Source organism: Alexandromys fortis, unplaced genomic scaffold (genome assembly GCF_014885135.2).
Source record: "Alexandromys fortis isolate MF-2015 unplaced genomic scaffold, M_Fortis_MF-2015_v1.1 scaffold_77, whole genome shotgun sequence".
Taxonomy (NCBI): domain Eukaryota; kingdom Metazoa; phylum Chordata; class Mammalia; order Rodentia; family Cricetidae; genus Alexandromys; species Alexandromys fortis.
Window position 1 is genome coordinate 2,499,912 of NW_026067967.1, and position 26,741 is coordinate 2,526,652.

Here is a 26,741-nt window from a genome sequence, read left to right on the forward strand (position 1 = left end):
AGATCTGGGGGAGAAGGGAGGTGGGGAGAGAGACGAAGAGGAGAGGAGAGGAGAGGAGAGGAGAGGAGAGGAGAGGAGAGGAGAGGAGAGGAGAGGAGAGGAGAGGAGAGGAAACTGTGATTAGGGCGTAATATATGAAAGAAGAATAAAGAAAAATATATTACTAACAATTTAAATATTTCATAGAAAGGCAGTTTATAGCTTATGAAAAGTTAACGAAGCAGCATCATTATAGCTGTTTGCATTTGTAAATCTCTTAGGTGTTTAAAAAGTATTTCAAAGTGTGCTTTTATTTATGATTTGTTTAGCGACAACCTTGACCAAATACAACTCTTTCAAGTCCTTACACCTTGATTCTAAAAAAAAAAAAAAAAAAAAAACACTTTAAAATTATTTTTTCTTTTCTGTTCTTTGCATATACTACATGCAATGTGCTTTGACCATATTTTACTCACGTCTTCTCCCTGACCCACCCCTGACCTCTCACTACCTGCCCCCAACTTTAATGTGCTCTCTCCTTAGCCGGGGTGAGCAGTCACGAGCCTCTCCACCGCCCACGCTAGAGTGTTGACTAGCTTGACCTTTGCAGACAACCCCATCTGTGGTGGCCGCAGTGAGCCTGTCATGTCAAAAAGAGATGACACCTTGTTCAGTCCCCTGACCCCTGACTCGTACAATCTTTCAACTCTTCCGTGGGATTTTTTTTTTAGACATTTATTGAGTTGCTGCTACACACAGCGCACATGGCCGAACACTGTGGAGAAATGAAGACCACAGGAAACTCAGGCCTTTGGTCATTAAGAAGAATGATGGGCAATGCCGCTTGATGGTGCCCCAGCCTTGTGGATGATGCTAGATCTGGGGAGAAGCAGCGGCCAGGGCAAGATAGCCCCGGTGGTGGTTTCCGAGAGTCAGCGCAGGTAGAGGGGCCAAGATGGAGCTGGTTCACTTTTCTTATGTCTGTTTGCTATTCAGGTATATTCGTAGTGGTCAACCGGAGCCATGGACAGCTCGGCGAAAGGAAACAAAAAGGAGGCGCAAGATGGACCCCCAAAAGATGCGAAGCTGCCGATGAGCGAAGCCCTTATGGACTATCAGTGAGTCTGTTTTCTGAGCCTGAATCTGAAAAGGGCCCCATGCAGATACGGTTGCTGGTAAGGCTCAAGTAACTGCACGTGGGGGCGGCACAGCTAAGCACCGCCTAGGAAATGGGGATGGATTAGAGACGTTAAGACTGCTGGGTTGTGCGCACAGACCAGCAGTATCTAAGAAACGGCTCTCTCCTTCGTGTGGTTTTGTGTGTGTGTGTGTTAGCAAGATGACAACCTTGACTGTCATTCCTCAGTCACTGGCTACCAGGCCAGGTTTTTTTTTGGGGGGGGGGGGTTGGTTTTTTGAGGCAAAGTCTCTGTCCTTGAACTTGTGACACTCTTCCTGCCTCGGTCTGTCTCTTAAATTCTGGAATTACAGACGTGTGCCACAACTCCTGGCTTAAGAATTATTTTCAAGAATGAGAACCTTTCATCATGTCTTGCTCCCAGGAGCTGGAAATGTTTTATTTCCACAAACAGCCTCTTGAGAGCTTGCGAATGCCAAGTTCTGGCACTGGGTAGGTGTTCCGATGTGTAATTTTTAGGGAACTCATGGAGAACTGTCAGTAAATTTCCAAATAAGAATGAAATCATTCGTGTTCCACTCAACAAACAAGTACGACAAATGCTCGGCCCAGAGCACAGTAGTGAGCAGGCACACACGCTCCCTGCTGTGAAGAGAGGGAGAGAAGGACTGGACCTAGTCACGGGGCTTGTAAAAGTCATGTGAGTCTCCCTCTGGAAGAAGACAGCTATGGAGAGAGTGGAAGCATACGGCTGATGCAAAGACGGCCAGGCGCGAAAAGGCATGTGGCTTTCAGGAAATGGCAGACGCCAGAAGGAAGGACAGAGGGCAGGCTCTGGTGGTGTAAGGGCCAGCAGCAATGAGATCAGGAAAGGGCACCATTCGCGGAGGGGTCCAGGGTTGAAGGTGGGGGCTGTGATGCTGGTGACCCGAGTGGATGAAGAGAACTGTCTTACCAGCAATCAGGAAAAGCCCTCTTCTACAGAAACACTCTTGGGTTCTCATTCTGTGCAGAAGGCAGAGAGTACAGGGTCAGAATTCTAACAAAGAAGCAGCCCCTGGGACAAGCTGTCACACTCCTGATGTGAGGGACCCTTAAGTCATGACGAGGCACTAACAAGCACTGAGTTGGTGGGCATGCCTGGGTTACCTCAGCGGTCCAAGACACGCTTGCCTCGGGCAATCTTGTTTGAACTTTGTTTTTGTTTCTGTTTTGTCTGAATGCTTTTAGAATTCTACATACATCTCTGGATGTAAACATCTAGAAAACATGAGTTCCGTGTCCTCTTTCCTAAATTTTCTTTAAGCTGGATTAGAGAGAATTAAAATATAAATTATATCTATGAAATAAAAACAAGAATGTTTCTTTTAAAGGCTTAACATTCAACTGAAATATATATTAATGAATTAAACAGGTAGGAAACACTAGCTCTCCTTAGATCCCAGTACTCAGGAACCAAGAAGCAGGATCTCTCTGAGTTCAAGGCCAAAGTGGTCTGCACAGCAAGTTCCAGGTCAGCCAGGGCTACACAGTGAGACCCAATCTCAAAACCAAACAAACCACCAGGCACTTGGGAGGCAGAGACAGGCGCATCTATGTGAGTTCAAGGCCAACCTGGTCTACAGAGTGAGTGGCAAGCTATGCTCCAGGTACACAGAGAAACCTTGTCTCGAAAAACAAAAGAAGAAAAAGGAAAAGAAAAACCAACCTGACAAAATATATTTCATAGTGGAGATTCTAATTTCTAATTTGGTATTTGATAATTTAGTTTAAAATTAAAAACCCAAAGAAAAACATATAGGCATCCTCCTGAATATTAACCTTCATCAGGCGATGAAAGGAGACAGAGATAGAGACCCACATTGGAGCACCAGACTGAAATCCCGAGGTCCAAATCAGGAGCAGAAGGAGAGCAAGCACGAGCAAGGAACTCAGGACCGCGAGGGGTTCACTCACACACTGAGACAATGGGGATGATCTATTGGGAACTCACCAAGGCCAGCTGGCCTGGGTCTGAAAAATCCTGGGATAAAACCGGACTCGGGGAACATAGTGGACAATGAGGACTACTGAGAACTCAAGAACAATGGCACTGGGTTTTGATCCTACTGCACATACTGGCATTGTGGGAGCCTAGGCAGTTTGGATGCTCGCCTTACTAGACCTGGAAGGAGGTGGGTGGACTTCCCACAGGGCAGGGAACCCTGATTGCTCTTTGGGCTGACGAGGGAGGGGGACTTGATTGGGGGAGGGGGAGGGAAAAGGGAGGCGGTGGCGTGGAGGAGGCAGAAATCTTAAATAAATAAATAAATAAATAGAAAATCGACATAAAAAATAGATAAATAAAACACCAAATAGAAAAAAAATGAAAGTGTAGCCTCGTCACCCTTCCCTGAGCTACTAAGCCACACCTCTCTGCTTCTTCTCAGACGTGAAATAAAGGAGAATGCAGTGGAGCGATTCATGTTTCAGATCCGGAAGCTGAGGGACAAGAACCAAAGGTACCAAGACAGGGTGAGTATGACTTGGAGCCACCGGCAGGCACTGAGCATGTGGGCCGGGCAGTGGCATGATCAGTGCTGGAGCTGACTGACTTACCACCTATTAGGTTTCTTCATGCACGCGAGGCAAGCAGGCATGGCCGTTCCCATGGCACTGGACATTGCTTAGATTATGAGGACAAACAGCCTAGAAATCACGATTACCATTGGACTTCTTATTTATCCAAACTGCAAAACACTGCTTCTTGCTTTTCCGTCTCCGAATCTTAATTTCAGCTTTTCCCAGAGTGTACATATGCCAATGCATTTAGAACAATATAATCTCAATTGTTAAAATTACTAATGACATACTTAAAGATTGTTCTGTAAAAGTTGGGTTAAGGGTCACCAGCTCAGCCAGAAGGTCAAGGTACCTGCTACCAAGCTTGGCAACCCAAGTTTGATCCACAGAAGCCACATGGTGGACGGAGAGATCAACTCTTACAAACGATCCTCTGATTCTACATGTGCTCTGTGGCATTTGCCATACACAATCATACATACATACATACATACATGGTAATTCAAATGTTTATAAATAAAATTAATATGAATAGCACAGGGATGCCGGCTATGCCCATCACAACGGAAATAATATCTGTAAGCGGAAAACAGAACAAACTGAAGTTCTGCCCTCAGACATCACAGCCCCAAGGAGAACCAAGACAGTCCTTCCTTCACCGATTGACTTCGAATGGTCTGGAAACTTCCACAGTTAACGTTTTATTTGACTTTTTTGTTTACCCGCCCTCCCCATACAAAATCTCACTATACCACCCAGTCTAGCCTTTCTCCCATTCAAGATTCCCCTGCCCCAGCCTCCTGAGTACCGACATTATATGTGTGCACCACAGCTGGCTTAAGTCCTGTTTGTAAAGGCTGTATCTTTACATTTTAAGGAAATCTGGAGTCGGAGTCCCGAGTTTGCATCCTGACTGTACAACTCTCTAGTGCTGGCATCAGCCTCAGTTTCCTGCATGTAAAATGAGAGCTCTTATCCACTCCACACTGCTCTGTGGAACTTGGCAAACTTCTGCAGATATGACAGTGACTCTGGTGTTGTTACAATAGTCAGTACTTGTGACAAGAATTAGAACAGGCACGGGCAGACCGTGAGAGTGACAAGAGCCTTGTTGATATGTTTGAGCCCACACGGTGTGACCCAAGGCCTGAACCAGGAGTGAGTTGCCTACAAAGCGGCTAATGCGCATTCTCTGTGGCTAGTGTGCAATCTCTGCTTTCTCCGCTGGCTTGCTTTCTCTGTGGCTAGTGCGCAATCTCCGCTAGCTAGTGCGCAGTCTCTGCATTCTCCGTGGCTAGCGCGCATTCTCTGCTAGCTGGTACCTGCGCTCCTACATCAGACGTGGGTAGGGAAGCTTAGCTGGTCAGGATTGAAACATCTCTTTCCTCCCTTTCCTTCCAAGCACCGGGATTACAGGCGTGTACCCCCACACCCACCTTTGGCTCCTTGTTTTCTGTGTCATGTGCTTTTTACTTTTCTTCTTCCATTGCTGTCTTTTGTGTTCCATGTGTTCTAGTGTAATAGTGTAATTATTATTGTGTTGTTACATTTTAGTTATTTTCTTAGTGACTTTCTTGAGGATTCTACTTAATACCCTAATTTAAATTAATATCAAGTAAATCTCAATAACATACAAAGAGGTTGCTCTATGTCCTCCCCCCTCAGACATATCATCACAGAAAACACACGGTATAAATTGGGATTGATTGGTAGGTAATGAAATGTAGGTCTATATTTACTGCTCTACACAGTTTTTCAAATAAAATAATTTCAAAAAGTATTATTACATAAGTTTCAGATTTACCTGTGCAGTTGTTTATATTGCTGTTCCTGTGTTCTCTTGTGAAGTCAAGCCGTTTTCTGGTGACACTGACTTCATCGTGACCAACTCACATTGATCATTATTGATAATAATAGATAATTAGGGCAGGTTGGAATGGGATTCCTTCGCTCATTTGATTCCTTAACGCACACAGTAAGACAACCATGGCAAGAATAAACTTTAAGTCAGTTAGATATCCATCTCAGCGTGGACCAGACACCCACAAGAAGACCATGGTTTTTATTTCAAATGTAAAGTTCCATGTGCTGAATCCACCATCATCCTACAAGAAGAGGATGAAATAGGGTCATCTGTGATGAAAGCAAGGAAGGATGGAGCTCCCACAAAAGCAGGACTTCTTTCTGTTTCGTTAGTGATCACGCGAGTGCCCAGCCACAGCCTCTCCCATGGTAGAGAGACTAGAGAGAGCAGGGTTGACGGGAAGTTCAGAAGCATTAGCTCCAAGAGTTGGTTTAAACGTTCATGGAGCCTGCGTGCAAGTAATTTGGTAAATTGGCAGCATATTCTTAAAATTACAGCAACCTATTGCTGGCTATTGCACTGATAGAATCTGCTTGATTCGGAATCTTACATGTCCTGTAAGCTCCTAGAGGCAGTGCTATATACTTTGGTTAATTAAATGCTTCTTCCCGCTCTGCAAGTCTCAGGGCACGCTTGTGTGCTGGGAGAACAGGCAGGTGTCTTTAGCCACTGGTGCTTTCTCCGGCAGAACAGACGCCTGAAAGAGGAGCAGAGGTGGCACATCAAGAACCTCCTGAAAGAACTGAGCGAGGAGAAGTCGGAGGGAGTGCCGCCCGTGACGAGGGAGGACGTGGAAGAGGCCATGAAGGAAAAGTGGAAGTTTGAAAGAGACCAGGAGCAAAACCTGAAAGGTGAGCTAGCAACTTGGAAAAGGCCAGTGAATGCTGTATTCGTGCTTGGGACTTGACGCCTTTGTCTTCCACGTGTGGAAAGAGTGTGACAGCATTTGCAATTGCATCATCTGGACCACGGTCCCAGTCCCTCCAGGGGTAGAAACAGGAGAAGGAAGGACTGACGCCTGCAGGGGCCATGAGAGGAGGGGACTAGGGCAACGAGCAAGGCCAGGAGTGAAATCCATCTGCTCCTCAACCCCGACGGTGTCCTGAGTCCTGTGCTCTCCCAGGGGGTTGTTCTTGTTCCCTTTCTATGCAGTTCTGTTGCTGAAGGGCTCCATTGACCTTACCTTTGCTTTAGATTTGGGCATCATAAAGAGAATATAATTATGGATGCCCCTCCCCCAATCTAATGGAATGAGGTTCCCATGTTGGATTGGAGAACGAGAGCTTGGAATTGGGAAAGGGGAATTCGGCAAGCGATTCTAGGGAAGGCGGTAGACGACACAAGACATGCTCTTACTACTGGAAACACGTGACCCGTCTGGTAAATCACATGTGTAGTTTTGATGTGCACATTTCTTATTCCTGTTCTCTCATCCTACACTTCTGGCTGACATTTCCAAAACCACTTTGACAATGGTCCCTTGAGTTGGCGATGACCTCACGACGACTGCCCAGGTGGATAAATTACTTTCTGGCAATGGCCCCAGTTGAGGTGTGCCTGTTAGTACAGAGGGACGAGGGACAGGGGTGTCATGCTGTCTTCGGGTTTCTATGGCTGTCACAAAACACGGCGACAAAGAGCGGCTTGGGGAGGAAAGCATTCACTACCGCTGACGGCTCTCAGGCCCATTAGTGGACATCAGGACAACAGCTCAAGGCAGGAACTGAAGCAGAGGCCATGCCAGGGTGCTGCTCACTGACCTGTCCCTCAAGGCTGGCTCAGGACCACTACCCCAGTGATGACACCACCCACAGTGGGCTAGGCACCTCAATCATCGGCCAAGAAAACTTAACCACAGACTTTTCCCGTAGATCAGTCTGGTGAGGGAGTTTTCTCAGCTCAGGTTCCCACTTCCAAAATGATTCTGGTTTGTGTCGAGTTGATATAAAAGACAATCAGGATACATACTAAAAGAGGGCCAAGTTGGATGACATACTAGTGCAGGGAGGAGGCCAGACGTGTGGGGCTTCCAAAGAGGGAATGCCACAGAGACGAAGGAAGAGAGGGAAGGGGACACAGCAGCTGTCTCAGGAAAGATCGTCTGTGACAGCCACCTGCATGCCAGGACCTTGTTTTGAGGTGGAACAGGCTCAGTAGCTCATGAGGGAACTTCTTAGAATCGAAGACTCTCAGGCCCTGCCCAGGCCTGCTGAATCATCGCCTGCATTTTTTTCCAACATAATATTTTTATTGATTCTTTGGGAATTTCACATCATGTACCCTGGTCACACTCATTTCCCAGTCCTCCCAGATTTGTCCCTCCACACACCCTTGTGACTTCCCCTCCTAAGACAGAAGACAAAGGAAAGAAAAACAAGTTCAACCTGTGTTGCCCCTATACTCACTAGAGCATGGTCAAACTCCCAGGGGCTAGCCCTTAAAGAAAATCGAGCCCTTGCCCGCCCCCGCCAGAAGCCATCAGCAGTGGACAACTACAGCCGTCCCACCCTGGATGCACCCAGTTGAGTCTGATCTCGGAAGCTAAGCAGAGTTGGACCTGGTTAGTACTTGGATGGCAGAACCTGAATTGTTTACGAGTTCCTGGGGATGGCAGGTGCACAGGAAGATCTGGGGAGCACTGCAGGAGCCTTTCCCCCCAGCTCTTAACTAGAACACGTTCAAGAGGATGAAAACCCAGCTTGAGCTGGGCATTCCTCATAGCAGCAAGCCACAGAAAGGGCAAAGGCTGCCTGGCTGTATCCAGGACCTCTTGCCTACTAGGTCTCAGGTTTCCCTTTGAAAAAAAAAATCTCTGTGTATATGCTTGTGTGTGTGTTACTAGAAAGAAACGGGAGTCAAAGTGAGCCAGCTGGTACATTCATCTCTCTGCAAAGCTTCAATGACATCTACCAACCCTCCCCTTAAGAGTCAAATGTAGCAGGGATTTAGACAGAAGCAGTCTGTCAAATGGGAGGACAATTGCCCATCTGGTTTTCATAGCTGTTCAGTGATATTAACAGACACCATTTCGGCGATTTATGAATATATATATATATATAGGCAAACCATGCCCAGGGTCCCTTAGACTTCTGGATTCAGGGCATCTTATAACTAAACATTTACTGAGCCAACCAGCGGATTGCCAGGTGTAAGAAGGCCGGATTTGCAGGGGTGATTAGGACAGTGTTGCCTTCAAGAGACTTTCAAATCAGGTAGTGTGACGGGCTAGCTAAGTCGTTGTGAGGTTCACTCTGTGTGGCTCTGGGCACTGCATCCTACATACAGACCCTCACAGTATTATACTCGGGCCTCCGAACTGAATAAAACATCACGTTAGCAGGTGCACCGAGACAGGCCCAGACGGTTATGTTTGACTCGTTCAGTGTTTGTGCGTGTTTAATCAGAGGCCTTATCTTTCGCTCCGCAGTCTTACGGTGTGAGAGAATGGGAGAAGACGTGTCTCTGACTGTCGGATGCCAAAAGAAAAGCCAAAAGCTGAAATTTTGATGACTGAATCAGACAGTTGACTGATAAAAGTGACTGTCAAAGTTGAGCATGGTGGATTCCTGTAATCTACTCGGGGCAGGAGATTAGAAGTTCAGGGTCATACTCTGCAAAGGACCTGAAATCATTTTTGCCCAGAGGCATCGATGACTGGAAAGCGCCACTCTACACATGAAATTGTAGGGGGCGGGGTGGAGAGTTGACTCAGCAGTTAAGAGCACTGCCCGTGTTTCTAAGAGGACCCAGATTCAGTTCCCAGCACCCACATGGCGGCCCACAGCTATCCATAACTACAGGGTCTGATGCCATCTGGCCTCCTCGGGTACCAGGCATACATGCAGGCAAATACCCATACGCCACAAAATAGAAAATTAAACTCATTTCACAAAGCCATCATAAGATGTGAGGACGTGAACGAACAGGGATCCTTATGAAACAGGCGTGGATTTAAGTTTGTGGTTCCTAGGCATATATAATTGTCCATTTACATAGTCCTAAACCATGCATCCCCTTTAGAGCTGAAAGTTTAATTTTACTTAGATTTGTCATGAGGGATATCTAATCATTTTGATCATTTAGCTATCCCGAAATTGCACAAATAGTATTTCTGATTGCATTTTCGCACCAGCCCCTAACTTTGTGGACGCAGACTGTGCTGTGTAGCGATTCCAGGGATGACGGAAATGGCATGTGCCTTGCTTTACTTTGCAACAGAGATGCGCAAACAAATAAATGATGCGGAGAAACTGTTTCTCGAGAAGCTCGGTGAGAAGGAGTACTGGGAGGAGTACAAGAACGTAGGAAGCGCACAGCACGCTCAGCTCATCGCCTCCTTACAGAACGACATCAACACCGTCAAAGAAAACGCCCAGAAAATGTCAGGTCAGTCGCGACCGAGTTTGTTCAAATCCAATAGAAGGCCAGTGTTTAGCAGACGGAAAGTCAGGGCACTCCCCAAGTGCATGTGATAAGTTCATTATCAAAACAGAAAAACCAGCTGTGTGCCCGCAGACACCGGAGATGGTGCTTGAGTTGGGTGCTGCGGGGGTGGGTGGGTACTGAGTGAGGACCAAGGGCCACAGGAAAAGTTAGCAGTTTCAATGGACTCTGTGTCCCCTGCATCAAAGGACGAGAGATGCAGTATCGCAGGAAACAGGGAAGGCAGTCTTCCAGAGACCCGAGACAAACACTCTCAGGACAGGAGAATCGGCCTTGACTGCTGATGAGGACCAGGGCTGGACGTGAGCTTGAGAAAGGATCAGTCAAACGAGTAAATGACCACACCCCAGACTCCCATAGGCGGTGGACAAGGAAACAAAGCAGAGTCAGAGACAAGAGGAAGGTGCAGTGTTGGCCAACCAGCATCAGCCTGGCTTGGGGTTAGCTTCTCGGAAGTGACCACAATATATCGGACAGCTAAAGTCTTGAAGCACAAATGCAGTCTCTCAAGAACCTACCTGTGGTGTCTCAAACTCCTCCAAGGACACTCCTGCACACCCCTGCCTTCAATAGGGAGTGGTTAGTAAGGGTAGTCGCTCCAGAAAGTACCAACTGATACACAAAAGGCAGCCACGAGATTTTCACCGAAGCCCTTGGGCTGAACGCTCCACTCTGTTTTTAAGGAAAAGCAATCCATAGGATGCTGTTTGGAGTTTAAACAAGATAACAGGTTAGTGTTGCTTTTTCAGCATTAATACGGCAATGGACCTTGATCTTCAGAATATATTTGGTTATCCACTTTGGATAATTCCTAGCAAAGAACGACTATGTTATCCAATTCCAGGTTTTATGATGTCTTTCCGATGCTAAGCATGAAAAATAGATTACAGCTGAAGTTCTAATCCTAGCATTCTTCCTGGGAGAGAGGCTGAGACAGGAGAATTGCCTCCAATGCATAGTGGGAGAAACAAGAGACCCGGCTTCAAAAACAAGGTGGAAGGGTACTGATCTCCACAGGCATGCTGACACGTGTAGATCTGGTCCCCTGACTCCCAGAGCGATCCTCTGATTTCCACATGTGTGCTGTAACATGTAGACCTGGCCACAAACAAATCTTTTATTAAAGAAAAAAAAAAAAGGAAAGGAAAGGAAGGGAGGGAGAGAGGGAGGGAGGGAGAGGACAGGAGTCCTGCCCCTGCCCATGCCCCCTCCCCCACCCTGTTGGATGCTCAGCACAGGACCAGGTCTTCAGCCCTCAGCCCCCTCCTGCTCCTCACTGTGTCCTCCTCTCACAGGGAACCACATGCCCAGAACAGTGGTAATCTAGTTAGAGTCAGATGTACACCATGAGACTCAGCCAGATGATTAAGTCTCTGTGTGCCTGCTGTGAAGTTAGCGTTGTCCAATCCCGGGTGACCCAAGGGACAGAGGCTGTACAAATTGCTGTTTCAAACTCCCCCTCTGCAGAGGGAATCCTTTGAAAATACAAACCTTGGCGACCTTAGACAATTCAGACTAAGGTGTTAGCAAATTGTTGGAGCATTTCTTCTGATCAGAGGAAGTAAATGTTTCAGAAAAAAAATACATTCGTGGGAATTTGGGTTTGGGGTGAGATGTGTGTGGAGAGGGAGGAGGGCCATTGAAAGTAAAGCTTCTGGACACCACAGTTTTGGCCCCACTGAAGCTTGCGATCTCTTTTTAAAGAACAGTATAAAATCACTCTAGAAGATGCCAAAAAGCGAATAATCGCAGAAACTCTGCTACAGATGGACCAGAGGAAGGAATGGGCCACACAGGTGCGTGCCAGTTCTCTTAGAACACAGCAAACCTTCTCATCCTTGTGGTTTATCACCGAAAGCCATGGCATACACGCCTGTTTGAGGGTCATGGGCAGTACACGCCTGCTTGAGGTCATGGTGGAACATGCTTGTAAGCCCAGCACGCTGAAGGCCGAGGCAGGAGGACCATGATCTAAATAGCCAGACCCTGACTCAGAAGGAAAGTATGGGGATTCGGATGTAGCTTGGCGATGGAGCACTTGCCTTGCGTGTGCACAGCCCGGGGTTTGACTCACAACAGTACAAACAGGAAAACACCATCACCTCCACCAAACAAAGAAAAGCCTTGGTTTGCACAGTTGGCAGTTAGCTGTGCTGTCCCAGCACTTAGGAACGGCAGGACAGGATCCATTACTCCATTTCCCCAGACCTCGTCTTCTAATGCATAGAGCAGACACCATGACATCTACCCTAAATACAGCGTGTAAGGGTTAGGCAAGCTTATTTAGGCAGGAGCAAGTGACTCACTGGTCAGTTATGTTAAAAGTAGCATATGGTTATAGTGAAATACTAAGAATATGTGTTTTGAGTGAAATATAACTTGTCTAAAAGCGATTTTTTACACATCTACACCTGGGAAAGTACACTCTACATTGGTCTTTTAAAAATTTTGACTACAGCCGGCGGTGGTGGTGCACGCCTTTAATCCCAGCACTCGGGAGGCAGAGGCAGGTGGATCTCTGTGAGTTCGAGACTAGCCTGGTCTACAAGAGCTAGTTCCAGGACAGGCTCCAAAACCACAGAGAAACCCTATCTCAAACCCCCCCCCCCAAAAATTTGACTACAAAGTCAGGCACGGTGTCACGTCTTTAGTCCCAGTAAAGGAGGAAGGAACAGATGAATCTTTGTGAGTTCGAAGCCAGCCTGGTTCTACAAACCAAATTCTACGACAACTGGGGTGAGAGAGAGAGGGGGGCGGGGGAGGCTGTGTCTCACAAAAGAAAGAAGTTGGGCTACAAATCAATCACATTTCAAGATGAAATTTCCAAGTATCTGTTTTCTCATGACTGTGTTTTCCTCAGAATGTCTCCTTCCTTTTCCGTGTCATTCTCCTGTCTGCCTAACAGCCGCAGATTTACAGAGACAGAGGCTATGGGGAACCAATCAGTGGTTGGTCTGTTCTGATGAAATGGTGAAACCCATCTTGAAGTGATCTGACCACAGTTTAAATGACTTTAAAATGCTTATGTGGACATCACATGACAAAATAAAACAGAGCATACTTGTCATGTCAAATGCTCATCTCGAGGATGGCCCCAAGCTTTCTGACATTTAAATCCCCCAGCAATCTTTAAAGCTGTAGAGACTTGCTATCGGGATGGTGCCATAGAGAACAGGGACTCGCACAGAACACGTGGAAGGATCCAGACTCAGTTCAGAGCTCTTTCAGAGCATGGCTTAGTCACCCGAGGGCTTCTGTGACTTTTCAGCCTAGTCACTGGCTTTTGCACCTTCCTGTGTTCCGTGTTGTGCAGTCTTAACTAGACAAGCAATTCATGTGCTCACCCCCATGGGGCCTCGGTCCTACCCACAGAACTGCTAACACAATTGCTCTGAAACATTGCCCTGGCTTGTGGCTTTCCCAGTTTTAATTAGGTTCTGATAGATTGCTAAAGTTAGAAAACACTGCCCCACTGTTAGTGAATTAAGCAACAAGCCAGCTAATCTCAGTCAGGACCTCCTTCAGATTCTGTTCAGATGATATTTTAGAGGGGGGAAAACCCAGAAGGGTCTAGAGAGATGGATCGGCTGTTAAAAACACTCATTGCTCTTACAGGGGACCTGGGTTTGATTCCCAGCACCCACATGGTAGCGCACAACCATCCACAACCCCAATTCCAAGGGATCCTGTGCCCTCTTCTGACCCCCTTGGGCACCAGGCACACACATGGAACACATACCCATGTAGACAAAACATCTGTACACATAAAATAAAATAAGTAGTCTAAAAAATTAATGATATTTTATGCTAGTATAAATGTAAGCTATTGGTTACATATGGTTTATATGGTTAATATATTTTTAAAAAGAGCGTTTTTCCTTTAGTAGCTGAGTGTTGGATTTGAAACATGATATTTAGATGAAACCATCACACCAAGAAACACTGTCTTCTGCTATAACAGTCCTGTGGGTAGGACTGTGAATATCAGGCTGGGGATGTGGTTCAAGACGAAATTAGAACGAAGGTGGAGACAAACCCTGTCCCACCAGCGCTGACGTTGTGTGTCACCTATGATGACTCTTCCTTCATGCAAACTTTCCTCGTAGAATGCTGTGAGGTTCATTGACAAGAGCAACTATAGAGAGATCTGGGAGAATGACTGGCTAAAAAAAGAAGTAAGTAGAACACGTCTAAATAATTCTCCATATTTTTTTTTTCTGGACCTGGCAATGACCTTTAATTATAAGGTTGAAGTCATTAAGACAAGCAAGAACTTTTTACTGGCATAAAGGAATGTCCAAGTAAACCCTAATCCTATTATATTGTTACTCAACAAATGCCACAAATAATCTCAATAATAACCAGCAATAATTTGGAGACTTAATCCACACTGTACACCCACAGCTTCACTGTGTCCTGAATCCAGGCTAGTGTTTCTCGTGAGCCTGCCTCCTGCTGGGTTGTGGGCCAAGCTAAAGGATTATTCCGGCTCCTAGTTTAAGTCATCCCTGGGTAACACATCATCCTTTGGAAGTGTGTCCAGCCTTTGAGATTTCCTTTCCTCCCCCTGCCCTGCTGATAGACAGGGCAGAATGGCTTACATTAATTACCTTTGGCAAGCCGGTGGCCGGCTCGCACTTAGACCCCAGTGGTTCCCTTTACATCCCAGCTCCCTCTGCCCTTCAGCCCTGGAGGAGGTGCTCTGGTCTTTTCCCTATACTAGGGGCTCTGATCTGTAGGATATTGTGTTGTGGTCCAACGCAAAGTCACAGTATAGCCATTTACCTGTGATCAAGTTGTCCTTGAAGGACCTGTCCCTCTCCAACCTGTCTGCTGAGCGGGGACCTGCTCCCTGGGCCAGGCTGTGTGGCAGTTTGCTGGGTGTGGACAGTCAGTAAGGACTTCTGTAGCAGGCTCTCCACTGTCACTGCTTTGATGTGAGGAGTCCTTGTTATTTGGAACTGCCCCGTTCTCCTCACGTCGTGCATGCAAGTCTCTCTGTCCCTATCTCTAGGACATCTGTCCCCTCACTGCCTGAACACCTAGCTCTTCCTTTAGATGCAGACTTTGATGACCAACTTCCTTGTGAGTCATTTCATGTCGTTCCCAGGACATCCTGAGAGCTCCAGTTTCCCCAGGGTGTTCTTGCATTGCTGAATTCGTGCTAAAACACACTGAAACTCTGTTCATGACCTGTGTCCCTAATACACAGAGCAGGCTATACCTTTTTAACTCTATGTCTACAGTACTTGAAAAAATAATCTTTGCTTATCAAAAATATCTATTAAATGAATGAATGCTAAGGAAAGTCTATGAATATAGATTTGCTTACTCATTGAGGGGATGAGTCATAAACAGACTCATCTACACTTTTAGTTTAGAAGCAGTTATACAAAACTGTGAATTATATTGTGACTCAAGATGTCTCTTGCTTCTCTTAAGGCACTTCTGCAATAAATAAAATTGCAGAGATACAATAAAGAATCCATCTGCAAAGACACCAGGTGTAGTGAACTAGCAGGTGAGATTTACACACACACACACACACACACACACACACAAGGGTGTGAAAGTCAGCTGTTAAGTGGCAGATAACATTTGGTGTAGATGTTGTAAGTGTGCAAAACTTAGTCTGCTTGTGTAGTAGGGGAGCCTCCGCTCAGACACCGTAATGAGCTGTAGGTGGCAGAGAAAGGGCAAGGAGCAGAGGACAAGAACCGCCAGCATCCCTGGGACTCGGTGCCATTTCCTTCGCACAGGACAAAGCAGCTGTCCTGCAGGCTCTCCCCCATGAACACTGAAGTCACCTGATACAGTTTCTTTTCTTTTTACTCTTTCAATACATTTTATCTTATTGATGAGTAAAGCAATGAAAAACAGATGTGAACAACAGAGCTAAAATACATAACAGTGCACAGTTCTTAGCATAGATATGAGGCGTTCATATGCAAAGATTCTATGTTTCCAATTGTGATATTCATGAGGACACAATCTAAATATGCTACTCCTGATTTCTCAGTCCACAATAGTCCTCCTGCCCTGACTTGTCTTTATTTTCAGCCTTGAATCAACTCTCTGTGGGGAGAAACTTGGGATGAAAACAATCCTGTTCATGTAGTGGTGAAGAAAACGCCACCTCCCTTAGACCAGTGGTTCTCAACCTTCCTGAGGCTACAACCCTTAAATATAGATCCAGACCCACCTGAGATGGATAAAGAAACAGAGTCTCCGTTCCTATGGCCATGGGGAATGTGTTTTCAGATGGTCTCAGGCAAACCCCGTAGGGGTCGCAATCCACAGGTCAAGAACCCCTGCCTTAGACCTTCTTAATATGACTGAAGGATCACTAAGAACAACTGGGCAGTTGGAGAGAAAAACCAGGCAAAACCAAGGAGAGCAGAAGCAAGAACTAGTAATAAAAGCCGTCCCTAAAAGATGTCTGAGGGAATTTCAGAATTGAAAAGGGGCTTTTATATATATGATCGAAAAATCTGAGGGCCATCTTATTTATAAAACGGGGTCTTTCAAGACCAAAACAATCAAATATAAAACAGGATGCGGAGTTCATTCTCTCAGGTCAGGGAGAGACACATCACCAATGTAAGGGGCACAGTATCCCAGAAACATGAATTCTAGAAAGATAAAGCAGACCGAGTCACCAGCGAAGCAGTAGAAGAAATCCCTGGTTGCTGAAATGCAAACCAAAGGCGGCCGAATCGGGGAGCAGCGAACCAGCACGAGGGGCGATAATGAAGTTCAGGTGGAGAACGTTTTTGAACTTGGAATTCTAGCCTCCACTCAACTAGATTAAAGGAAACAAACCAAAACCCTATTCCCAGAATTTCAAGGGCTGTGATATTTACGTCTCAGTTATCCTCAGGAATTTACTGAACTGTACACTTCACAGCACAAGCTAGCATACCGAGACAGAGAGAAACAGGAAACGCTGGCTTCCCTAAACTCTTGGGAAGAGTCGCCCGAGGATAATTGTGTTTCAAGCTTAAAAGGCAGGCAGATTAGAAATGACGTCATTTCCAGGCTCCAAACCCACGCACTCATCAGCCAGCTGCGACTCCGGCTACGCTCACCACAGGCATCTCCGACTCTAGAATTGACAACAGCTGCCCGTTTCCCTGAAAACTGCTTCTGGTCCCACGCTGCGTCTGTCCCCGTGAAGGACCCCACGGTTATGCCATCACCCACATCAGGATTTTGGAAGTCCCGAATGTGTTTTTCAGTATCCACTTCCAGAAGGCCTCCGCATCCCACAAATCCTGACCAATCGCTTCTCTGCAACGCCCTCCTCCTGGCCCTCAGCAACCACACCTCATCTGTCAGGGATGCCTTACCTGGTTTTGCTTCCCTTAAGCCAGACTCTTCCCCCTTCTCCTCCACACAAACTCAGAGTCTTTCTTCTGAAATGTAACCCAGACTCTGTCCTTTGGCAGTGAGTTCGGACGTTCAAAGGAACGCGGTAGATGAACTTCCGGAGTCGTAGGCTTGGCACACATGTCAGTGTACCATGTTGACAGGTTTGGAACCATGATGGCTAATACAGTCACCGTGACAGGATCTAGAATCATCTACCAGCACAAGCCTGGGCATCCAGAAGAGAGTTTCGAGACTGGGCGAAGTGAGGCGGGAAGATCACTTGAATGTGGGCAGCCCCGTTTCATGGCTGGGGCCTCTACTGGAAGCGAGCTGAAGGCCACCAGCTGCTTCCAGCACCTGCGACCATGCTTTCCTGGGCAGGTGACCTTTACACGCGACTCGTCTCTTCAAACAATGACCCAAATCAGCCCTTTTTCTTCTTAAAGTTGCTTTCGTCAGGTCTCAGAGCAACAGCAAAAGTAACTATTAACCATCCGGGACTCTTCTTCGCGGTCATAGAGTCACTGGACACCTTATTAACAGGCCCGAGTGTTTCTGAATTCTGACCAATGCTGTAGGTGTCTCTAGTTCAAGCACTCTCCTGCTCCAAAAAACTCTTTATATTTAGACAAAGTCAGCTGTCCAGCCTGTGCTTACATGTTACATATGAAACAAAACTCACTATTTAAAAAATAAATCTATTTTAATTTTTTTAATGTGGGCGACATGTGTGCCTGATGCTTATAGATAGGCCAGAAGAGGGCAGCAGATCCCATGGGGTTGAAGTTACAAGTCGTTAGCAGCCTTCATGTGGGTGCTGGGAACTAAACAGTGCTGGCACGTTCGCCACTGTGATTCTCTGACACACATTTTTCTCCTTACCTCGTGTGAGCCCCGTGTGGGTCCCGAGCTCTGAGCCTCCATCTTTAGTTGCCTGTAAAGACGGTCATGGAGCTGGGAAAGGCACCCGAGTTGACATTCCTACTGTGGAAGGTTAAATTCCCCATTCCAGTTTCTCCTTGTTCCTCGCTGTCCAGAAACACTAACAGAAACATGACTTCTACGGTTTTGCCTCTTCTCTCTTCCCGGTTTCCCGTCTGAGTAGTTAACGGTTCTAGAGCACCAGGAGACAAATCGCACACGGTTTCTGTGACATTGTCGACTAGATGTGTTGTGTGTGAGAGGGCACTAGGGACTGAACTGAGGACCTGTGTACACTGGGCAAGGATCTGACCACTTAGCTCCACCCGAACCCCTTTTCCTTTTAGTTTTTTTTTTTTTTTTTTGTTTAATGCAGTGTTGGAGATTGAACCCACAGCTGTGCATGCTAGGCAAGCGCTCCCACTGAACTGCGCCCCAACCCTTTTTGTGTTTGAGACAAGGTTTCTCAACATTGCCCAGGAGACCCCTGAACTTGTTCTGTAGTCCACACATCGCTTCAATTTGCATCTCCCTCCCTCAGCCTCTGGAGGAGCTAGGAGCAGAGGCTTGTGCATATCAGGGCCACCCTGACAACAACAGCCAAGTTGCCTCTGTAAAATCATGTCAATATGAGGTTATACTATTACTCCAAAATAATTACAATGAATTTCCCACTTTAAACAAGACTTTGAGATGGAAGGTAAAGATCATTCTTGCTTATATAGCAAGTTCAAGGCCAGATCTCTATATGAGACCTTATCTCAAAAATAAAAAAGTAAGTAAAAAAATAAAGCAAGGTATTAATAATTTACAACTCAAGTGGGTTAATAATTATAGAGTGTTTGGGAATGTTTATTATACTCTTGTAAAATACAACAGCATGATATTATAATAACTATTCAACTCTTGATTTTATAAGGTGTCACAGATCTTAGATTTAAGGGAAATGACTTTTTAAAAAATTCCTTATCTGGCTGATTAAAAAAAGGCTGTATTGATGACCTGACTCTTTCTGCTGAACCCTCACACTATGTTTGGGTTCATTCCATGTTTCTTCTTATAATTCACCAGAAATAAAAGGGAAAACGCCAAGTTTAATTGAATCACAGAGCTTATAAATAAAGGGCAAAGCATTTCAAGGAAATTCAATAGGTTTAATTTCTCCATTATGATCAATATTAATTTTGACATGATTAAGTTTACTCAAAAATTAATGAAAACTATTTCTTATTATAAGTTCATCACTGCATTCAAGAATTGCCAGAAACAGAACAATTAAGTTGATTTATTTCTTTGGAGAAAGGCTAATAAGGACTTGAAAAGCATTGCTAGGGATGGGACCGCTGAGAATTCTTCACTTCATTCTTTCTCTGTAAAAAAAAAAAAACCCAGAGCACAGACGCATCAGAAGGGTGCAGAGGGCATCTTGGTGCAGCGTTTCTGTTCTGCGTTTTCATTCCGTGTATTTATTAGGAAAATGAAGACAATTGAAATTCCCAAATGACTTAACCACCCAGACACAGAGAAACAAGACAAAGGGCGTCAGAGGCTCGCGCTCTCAAAGCGGCAGAGGGTTCACACAGACCTTGCAGAAGAAGAGGTCAAGTGTACACATTTGAATCAGGCCCCTAGATCCCTGGTTTAAATACCCGAACTGTCTGTCCTGATCTCTACACTTCCTAGGTACTTAGGGAAACGCAGTTTTCCGCCTCATCTGCCCTTTCCTGTTTCTTACCCCAGAAATCTGAGAATTGATGTGATTATTCGTTTCTCTAGCATTTCAAGAGCCCAGAGGGTTAGCAATAGATGTGAACATCACTGCATACTCTGAAGAGGGAAGTGGTGTCATAAACTCTCCTAAACCCCTGCAGAGCTATCTTGGTACCAACTTTGAAAAGCGCTGGAGAACTGTGTGCTGCCTCCCATTCATGTCCAGCCCATGCCAGGCATCTTCCCAACGTTCTATGTTTTCCTCCGTGTACAGCCTCTACAATGTCCTTCTCATCCTTTAAAAACAAACCTTTACTTAAGGCATTTGAACTTGTAATCAAGTTAATCAGCTCTGAACATCCAAGACCCTAAACACCAACCACCGGCTTTCTATGAACCTAAATGTTTGAGACACTAAGTACCGTTTCTCTTCCTTCCCAACTCTAAGCCGCCAGCAGTCTGAGCCATGATAAAGAGCAGCGGCGTGTCGACTGGGTTAGAAGCTGTCTTTGAGGGAAGGGTTGAATCTTGGTCACCTTTGTGTCCCATATTGTGCTGGCTGCCCAGATTTCATCTCAATGATCCTGGTCTCTTCTTAGTCACCACTAAATTCATAACTCCAGCTGACCAGCATCAACCGTCCCAGTAAAACAAAGGCTTTTAACGTTATGATTCTGGTCTCTTGCTAATCACAGCTGATTCTTCAACTCCAACTGACCAGAGCCCAGAGTCTCAGCATACGCAACAGATGCAGGAGAGTCTTTAAATGGCTCGTACATTTCCCTCCGGAACTTCACAAGCCAGGCGTCCATCACCTGCACTGCGCTCAGCGTTCTTATCTTCCAGGCTCCCATAGAAGAGCTCACCAAGCTCTGAACACTCAACGACTTTCCAGCTCAGAGTCCCCAAGTCCTTCCGCAGTCCTTACCCAAACAACATAGTCAGGGCTGTCACAGCGGTACCCTAAGATCCCAGTACCAATTTCTGTCCTACTTAGTGTTATGGTGGCTGTGATGAAACCCCACGACCAAAGCAAGTCTGTGAGGGACGGGTTGGTTTGGCTTACTTCCACATTGCTGTTCATTATCAAAGGACGTCAGGACAGGAATGTCTGGAGGCAGGAGCTGATGCAGAGGCCATGGAGGAGTGCTGCTTACTGGCTTGCTCCTCATACATAGCTCGCTCTTCTTGTTTTCTTATAGAAGCCAGGACCCCCAGCCCAGGGGTGGCTCTACCCACATTAATCACTAATTAAGAAAATGCTCTACGGGCTTGCAGTCTGATCTTAGGAAGGCATTTTCTCAGTTTAAGCTCTCTCCTTTTTGATGACTCTTGCGTGCATCAAGTTGACATAAAACTCGCAAGGACATCTCAGAAGCTTGTCCAGATCAGAGCCCACATATTTCATAAATATGGATGCTTCAAGATTCCCAGCTCTCGCTGACGCTCTGTGACAAAGCAGAAACCAGCTTCTCCTGGCCCGAAGGAGCGAGTTTCAGCTTCTGTGCTTCTTGTTTGTTTCCACTCGGTTTCTCTGTGATTCCCACCAGTCAACCACTCTTGATTTTATATTTAGTTCTAACTCGCATGCCCTGATTGCTTCCATGAATATCTGCAGATGTTGGCGCCTGTATAACATAACTCACACTGCTGGGGTGGCAGAGAAGTGACTTCAGGGCCCAGCCAAGTAACTTGTAGGAGTTCTTCCCTCAGATGGGCCTTTTTTTCTGATATTTTTCTTTGTATTGATAAAAGGTTGCTTATGCTAATGACTGATCTGTGCGATGAGTTAGCAAGGCAAAGCCGGGGCACTATGTGGACCAGAGACAGGGCTTCATGTCTCCGTCTTTTACTCCTTGGTCTTAGTGATGCCGCTCTTCTTGGCCCAGAGCATTTCCTCGATCTCAGACCTGCTCTTGGGCCTGCATGAGCTTCTGGTGGGCCTGACCTGCCTTCGGCCTGCAGATGTGTTTCATGGGAGCGTTCTTGGTTTTGAACATACTCCTCTCCGCCTTCAGATACAGGCTGTGATACATAAGCTGGCCGTTCTTCTTCTCAGAGTCACAGTGTCTCCTAAGCGGTCCAGGCAGGATCCTCAGCCTCCGCCCCTTCTTCGATGACATTCAAGCTCTGGCAGGGCCCTTCCACATACCTAAACCTACATGCCAGCCCATCCATAAGGCAGACACCTTTTGGCCACCAAGCCCAGAAGAGGCTTACAGGAGACCAGCCCATCTTTCACCAGCCTCTGGATCTACCGAATGAATGGAGTGTCACTGGTGATTTCATCGGTTCCTCTGAGGTCGAGCCAGATCTTTACATCACAGCTTAGGAAACAAAGGAACGCTACTTCTAAAGCCGGAGCATGCGCATGGCTGCCAGCCTTCCTAGGCAGAAGGTCCCAAAGACTGACGGGAACTCCATCAACCAAACTGGCAAATTCTGTTCATATTTGAAAACCAGATTCTTGGGCAGTGTTTGTCTCTTTCTTACTTGCTCATTCGGTCCCCCACTCCTCCCTTAATTGTGCCCTGGTAGACTTGTTTCCTACTTAATGCATCTACATTAAGCCCCGCTCCATCCTCACGAAGGGGGTCAGATGTTATCCTTCCTGTCAGTTTCTCGTTATCCCGACATCTGCGCCTTCCCCATCCCAGAGGAGCTGGCTTCCCTGCTTCCATCCAGGTTTCTAGCACCCCATCTTCAGTCAGCACCTTGCCCACAAGGCTAAGAGATCCCATTGCGGATTTAATTTTGTATCTTGATCATTTGTAATATGTTTGCTGGCACACGTAAGGGTTTTAGTACAACAGATGAACTGGCAAATATTTCATATATATGCATTTCTCAGAACTGGCACCAAAGAGAACATAATCCTAATAGAGAGGTCGGTAGAAAGGACTTTTAGGCATTTAAAAAAAATACCACCATATATATCACTTATTCCAGTGTATTTTCATTGTCTTATTTATAATCGCTGTTAAAGTCCCACTCACTAACCGATGCATCATATTGCTAAATGAATCTTGTCTTCCTAGCTCTGCCTCTAGCTCATATTCAAGTTCAGCCATGCTTCTGGGGGGGCGCAAAGGGGCAGGTTCTGCTCTGTAGTAACTACCCACCAGGCCTGTTTATGGCCTAGAGAACCGCCCCACTCTTCCCCTTAACCACAGAAGGACCAGGAGAACCCAGTTATAAATCATGAATGCGAGCTCTTCCCTCAGGCCCATGTCCTTTCCAGAGTCAAATCTGTGTCGCTGAATGAAGCCAGTAAGTACCAACACCCCATCCCCTCTTCCGCAAACAGATTTCAATTCACAGGAAGGAAGTCAAAAACCTGGAACACTGTATTCATCAACTAGAAGAGGAAAATCTGGTGCTTATCAACCAGCTGTTTAACTGTAGACTTGTGGATCTCAAAATACCCAGGTGAGATGCTCGTCCTGGGGCCACAGCAGCTGGCATTTGGTGCTCTCAGAACACCCAGGGCAAAGCCATGAACATTTCTAGAAAGGATTTTATAGGCTTTATACCTGTAAAAAGTTGGTGGGGTTTTTAAGATAGTTTAGCCAGTGTTACCTGTAATCCCAGCACCCAGGAGGTTAACACAAGAGGATTACCATAAATCCAAGGCCAGGATAGGCTACATAATTCTAGACCAGCCCAAACTGCTCTGTTTAACACCCCCTTCCTTGTACTGAACCTCCTCGTACTGAACCCAGGCCCTTAGACACGCCCAGCATTTCTTATAGCCTTCAGCATTTCTCACTGGCCTTCTTACTGAAAATCCATTGGTACCCAACTGGTATCATTCCCACGGTGGACTTCTGGTTCTACAAGACTCCATGCAGATTTCTCCTCAGGAAACCTCCCTTGTCTCCAAGGCAAACTCAAGGGGTGCCTCTTCTGAGCCCCCGAATTCTCACACCACTCATTTCGCTTCTCACTAGAAATCACCACCTTAGGATACTGTAGTGGTTTATCGGTCTGGCAAGCCTTAGGAGCAGGTCCCGCTTCCGCTTCGTCTGCGCACTCTAGAGAGAAATAGATGCTGGTGATGGTATCACGGCAGCCATTGGCCGACAGTCTGCTATTGGTTCTTTTAGGAAACTGTATCTCACTCAAGCCGCTGGACAGCAAGTGCCACCTGAAGACGCGTCTTTGATGTTGCTAGAGACAGACGACGGTACAATTTCCTTGTGATGAGCTTTTCCTCGCCGCAACACAGCAGCCTGAGCATCTTTTATAGGCAGGCACCCCACAGGCAGGAGCTCTGCACCCCACACGCGGGAGCTCTGCACCCCATACGGAGTACCTCTGCACCCCACACGGAGAACCTCTGCACCTCACGTGGAGGGCTGGGGTGTCAGTATAACCATTAGTTCCCAAAAGGCTATGTGGTTAATGTCTTAGCTATCAGGCTATCGAATCATTTCCTAAAATGGGGCCCCCTCTTATTTTTATATAATTTATATTATTTTCATTTTAGTATTATTTATTTATTTATTCCATAAATTTCATACTGATTTCTCTAAAACCATTTTGGGTTTGGTGGTAGCAGCCCCAGGGATTGAACTTGGGGCCTCATGAATGCTTGGCTCTCGTGGTTTTGATGAAGCTAAGTCATTCCTCTCTCCCTAAGTTTTATATTTCTAAGTTTTTAAAAAAAAAATGTGAGCAACGACGGCATCGTATTTGTAATCTGCTCAAATGTTCCCTACTTATTCCCTTGCTTTAATCTCAGAGGAGAATTTGACATCGCCCGCTAAAACAGAGAGTGGAGAAGCGCTGAGCCTCTTGCTGGGGAGCCGCGAGGCTAGCAGTCCGGTCGTCCAGGTCACGAAGACGGAGAGAGAGGGCGGCTCCTCCACCGAGATGGAAGACTCCGTCATCCACTACTTACTGCACGAGGACGAGCGGGACTTCAAGGTGAACATCGCGAGAGTCGCACAGTTCTGACGAGAATGGCAATGACCGCCATGCTGGCAGAAGGAGACCTAGGGTGCAAATACTGCCATCCAACGAATATTTGTTTACTTAAGATAGAATTTCCCTACGTAGCCCAGGCTAGTCTCATATTTGAGAGATTCCTGCCAGGCTGGTCTCGAACTCATAGCTATCCGTCTGCCTTTGCTTCCTGAGTGATGGGAATTTCCAGAATTTCTTGAAGTTTTACTGTATTTCTGATTCTGGTAGGTTTGAGAGTCAAATATGAGGAAAAACAACTCCAATTTTACCCCATCTCTTTTTTTGTAGTATTGAGGACTGAACCCAAAGTCTCTCACAAGCTACACAAGCACCCCACCACTGAGCTTTATCCCCTCAAGGGACAGTTTGAAAAATAAATCTCGGGGGGTGGGGGGTGACAATATGGCTCAGAGGTAGCCTGCTTGCTAAGTGTGCAGAGGCTCTTGGTCTGAGTCCCAAACACCACCACTCACAGCCTGTAACCCTGACTCCTGCTGCATCAGGCAGATGCCTGGCAGTGTGAACAACAGGCTGCAGGCCGCGTGCCCCCAGTTTGATGAAATGGATTCCTGTGAGCTGGGATGGAGGAGCTGCGGTGCCCAGGGTGAATGTCCCTCTGTTTTGTTGTGGTTTGAAAACTACATTCAACGACTGGCGTTTTGAAAACACTGCCTCCCCCGCCCCCAAACTCACACAAATACTAAACACCCTGCAACACCCCAGGTCCCTTATGCTTGGGAATTTCCAGAGAACTGGGACATAAAGGCTCAAAGGTGCAAGTGTTTATAGGATTATAGAAAAAAATCAACAATTACCTTGTAGGAGGAGCTACACTATCCTGTCCCTCACCGGTCACGGGTTTATCACGGCACCCCAGCACTCCATGGGCACAGGGAGCATTCTAGAAAGATCTGCTGATGTGTGTGGTGAAGGAACACAACACATGAATGACGGCTTAGGAGTCTTCCCACGTAGGGCCTGAGCTGTCTGGATCTGGCTAGAGGATTTCATAGAGAGGAACTTTCCAGTTCTTCTTGGTGACTGACATCTCAAGAATTTTGGCACAAGGGGCTACGGTTGACCTGGACACTAGCCAAAGCACCTGTGGAAAGATCCAAATTCCCGGGCAAGTTCCTGGGTGCTACATTATCTAGTCTAAGCAACACTTGCAGAATCTCCACCCTGCTCCATTTTTGAATCATACAGAAATCTGCTAGTACTCCTTCACCACCAAAGCAGCCCGGAGGGGAAACATTTTCTCTAGCCAGTACCAGACCCAACCCAGCTCCCTTTGAGAGCTCGGCCTTCCCTCCCAATCCACTCCCCGGGAGGTCTGTCTACTGTGACTCACGGGGAGTATAAACTTACAAGTTAGACTTTTAAACTTTCGCAGGGGCTTTCATATTCACACAATCAGCAGGGCCACCCAGGGAAAGCAAAGTCTCATTCATCGGGCTTCCCTGCCAGTAACCTCTCGGCTTGTGTCTCTCCCCCAGGAGTATGTGAACTTGGGCCCCGTGGCTTTGAAGCTCCTGAGGGTAGAGGGCAAGAAGATGCCCATCCACTTCCAAGAGAAGGAGAGTCCGCTCAAGTCGTACGATGACATCCAGAGTCCCCAGAGCCACATCACGCACAAGATGGTGAATACGTTGCTCTAGGCCCGAAAGCATCGTGGTGGGAACCACCTTTCCGTACCCATTCTCTGTGGATTAAAGTGCCCAAGCGGCTCACTTCCCCCACAGGGGTCCATCTTCAAAGCCGGTGTTTCTAATTGCCGTCATTACC

At 46.5% G+C, this 26,741-nt stretch overlaps 1 protein-coding gene across 1 annotated transcript; it reads left to right on the forward strand.

Moving 5' to 3' along the window:
* The first annotated feature begins 1,002 nt into the window (after positions 1-1,002).
* Ccdc83 (coiled-coil domain containing 83) lies at positions 1,003-26,741 on the forward strand. Its single transcript, XM_050154363.1, has 10 exons — positions 1,003-1,097; positions 3,547-3,631; positions 6,232-6,394; positions 9,762-9,929; positions 11,691-11,782; positions 14,093-14,161; positions 23,296-23,417; positions 24,095-24,174; positions 24,733-24,917; positions 26,453-26,741. The coding sequence occupies exons 1-10, from the start codon at positions 1,003-1,005 to the stop codon at positions 26,612-26,614; spliced, it is 1,221 nt and encodes a 406-aa protein (XP_050010320.1). The 3' UTR covers positions 26,615-26,741.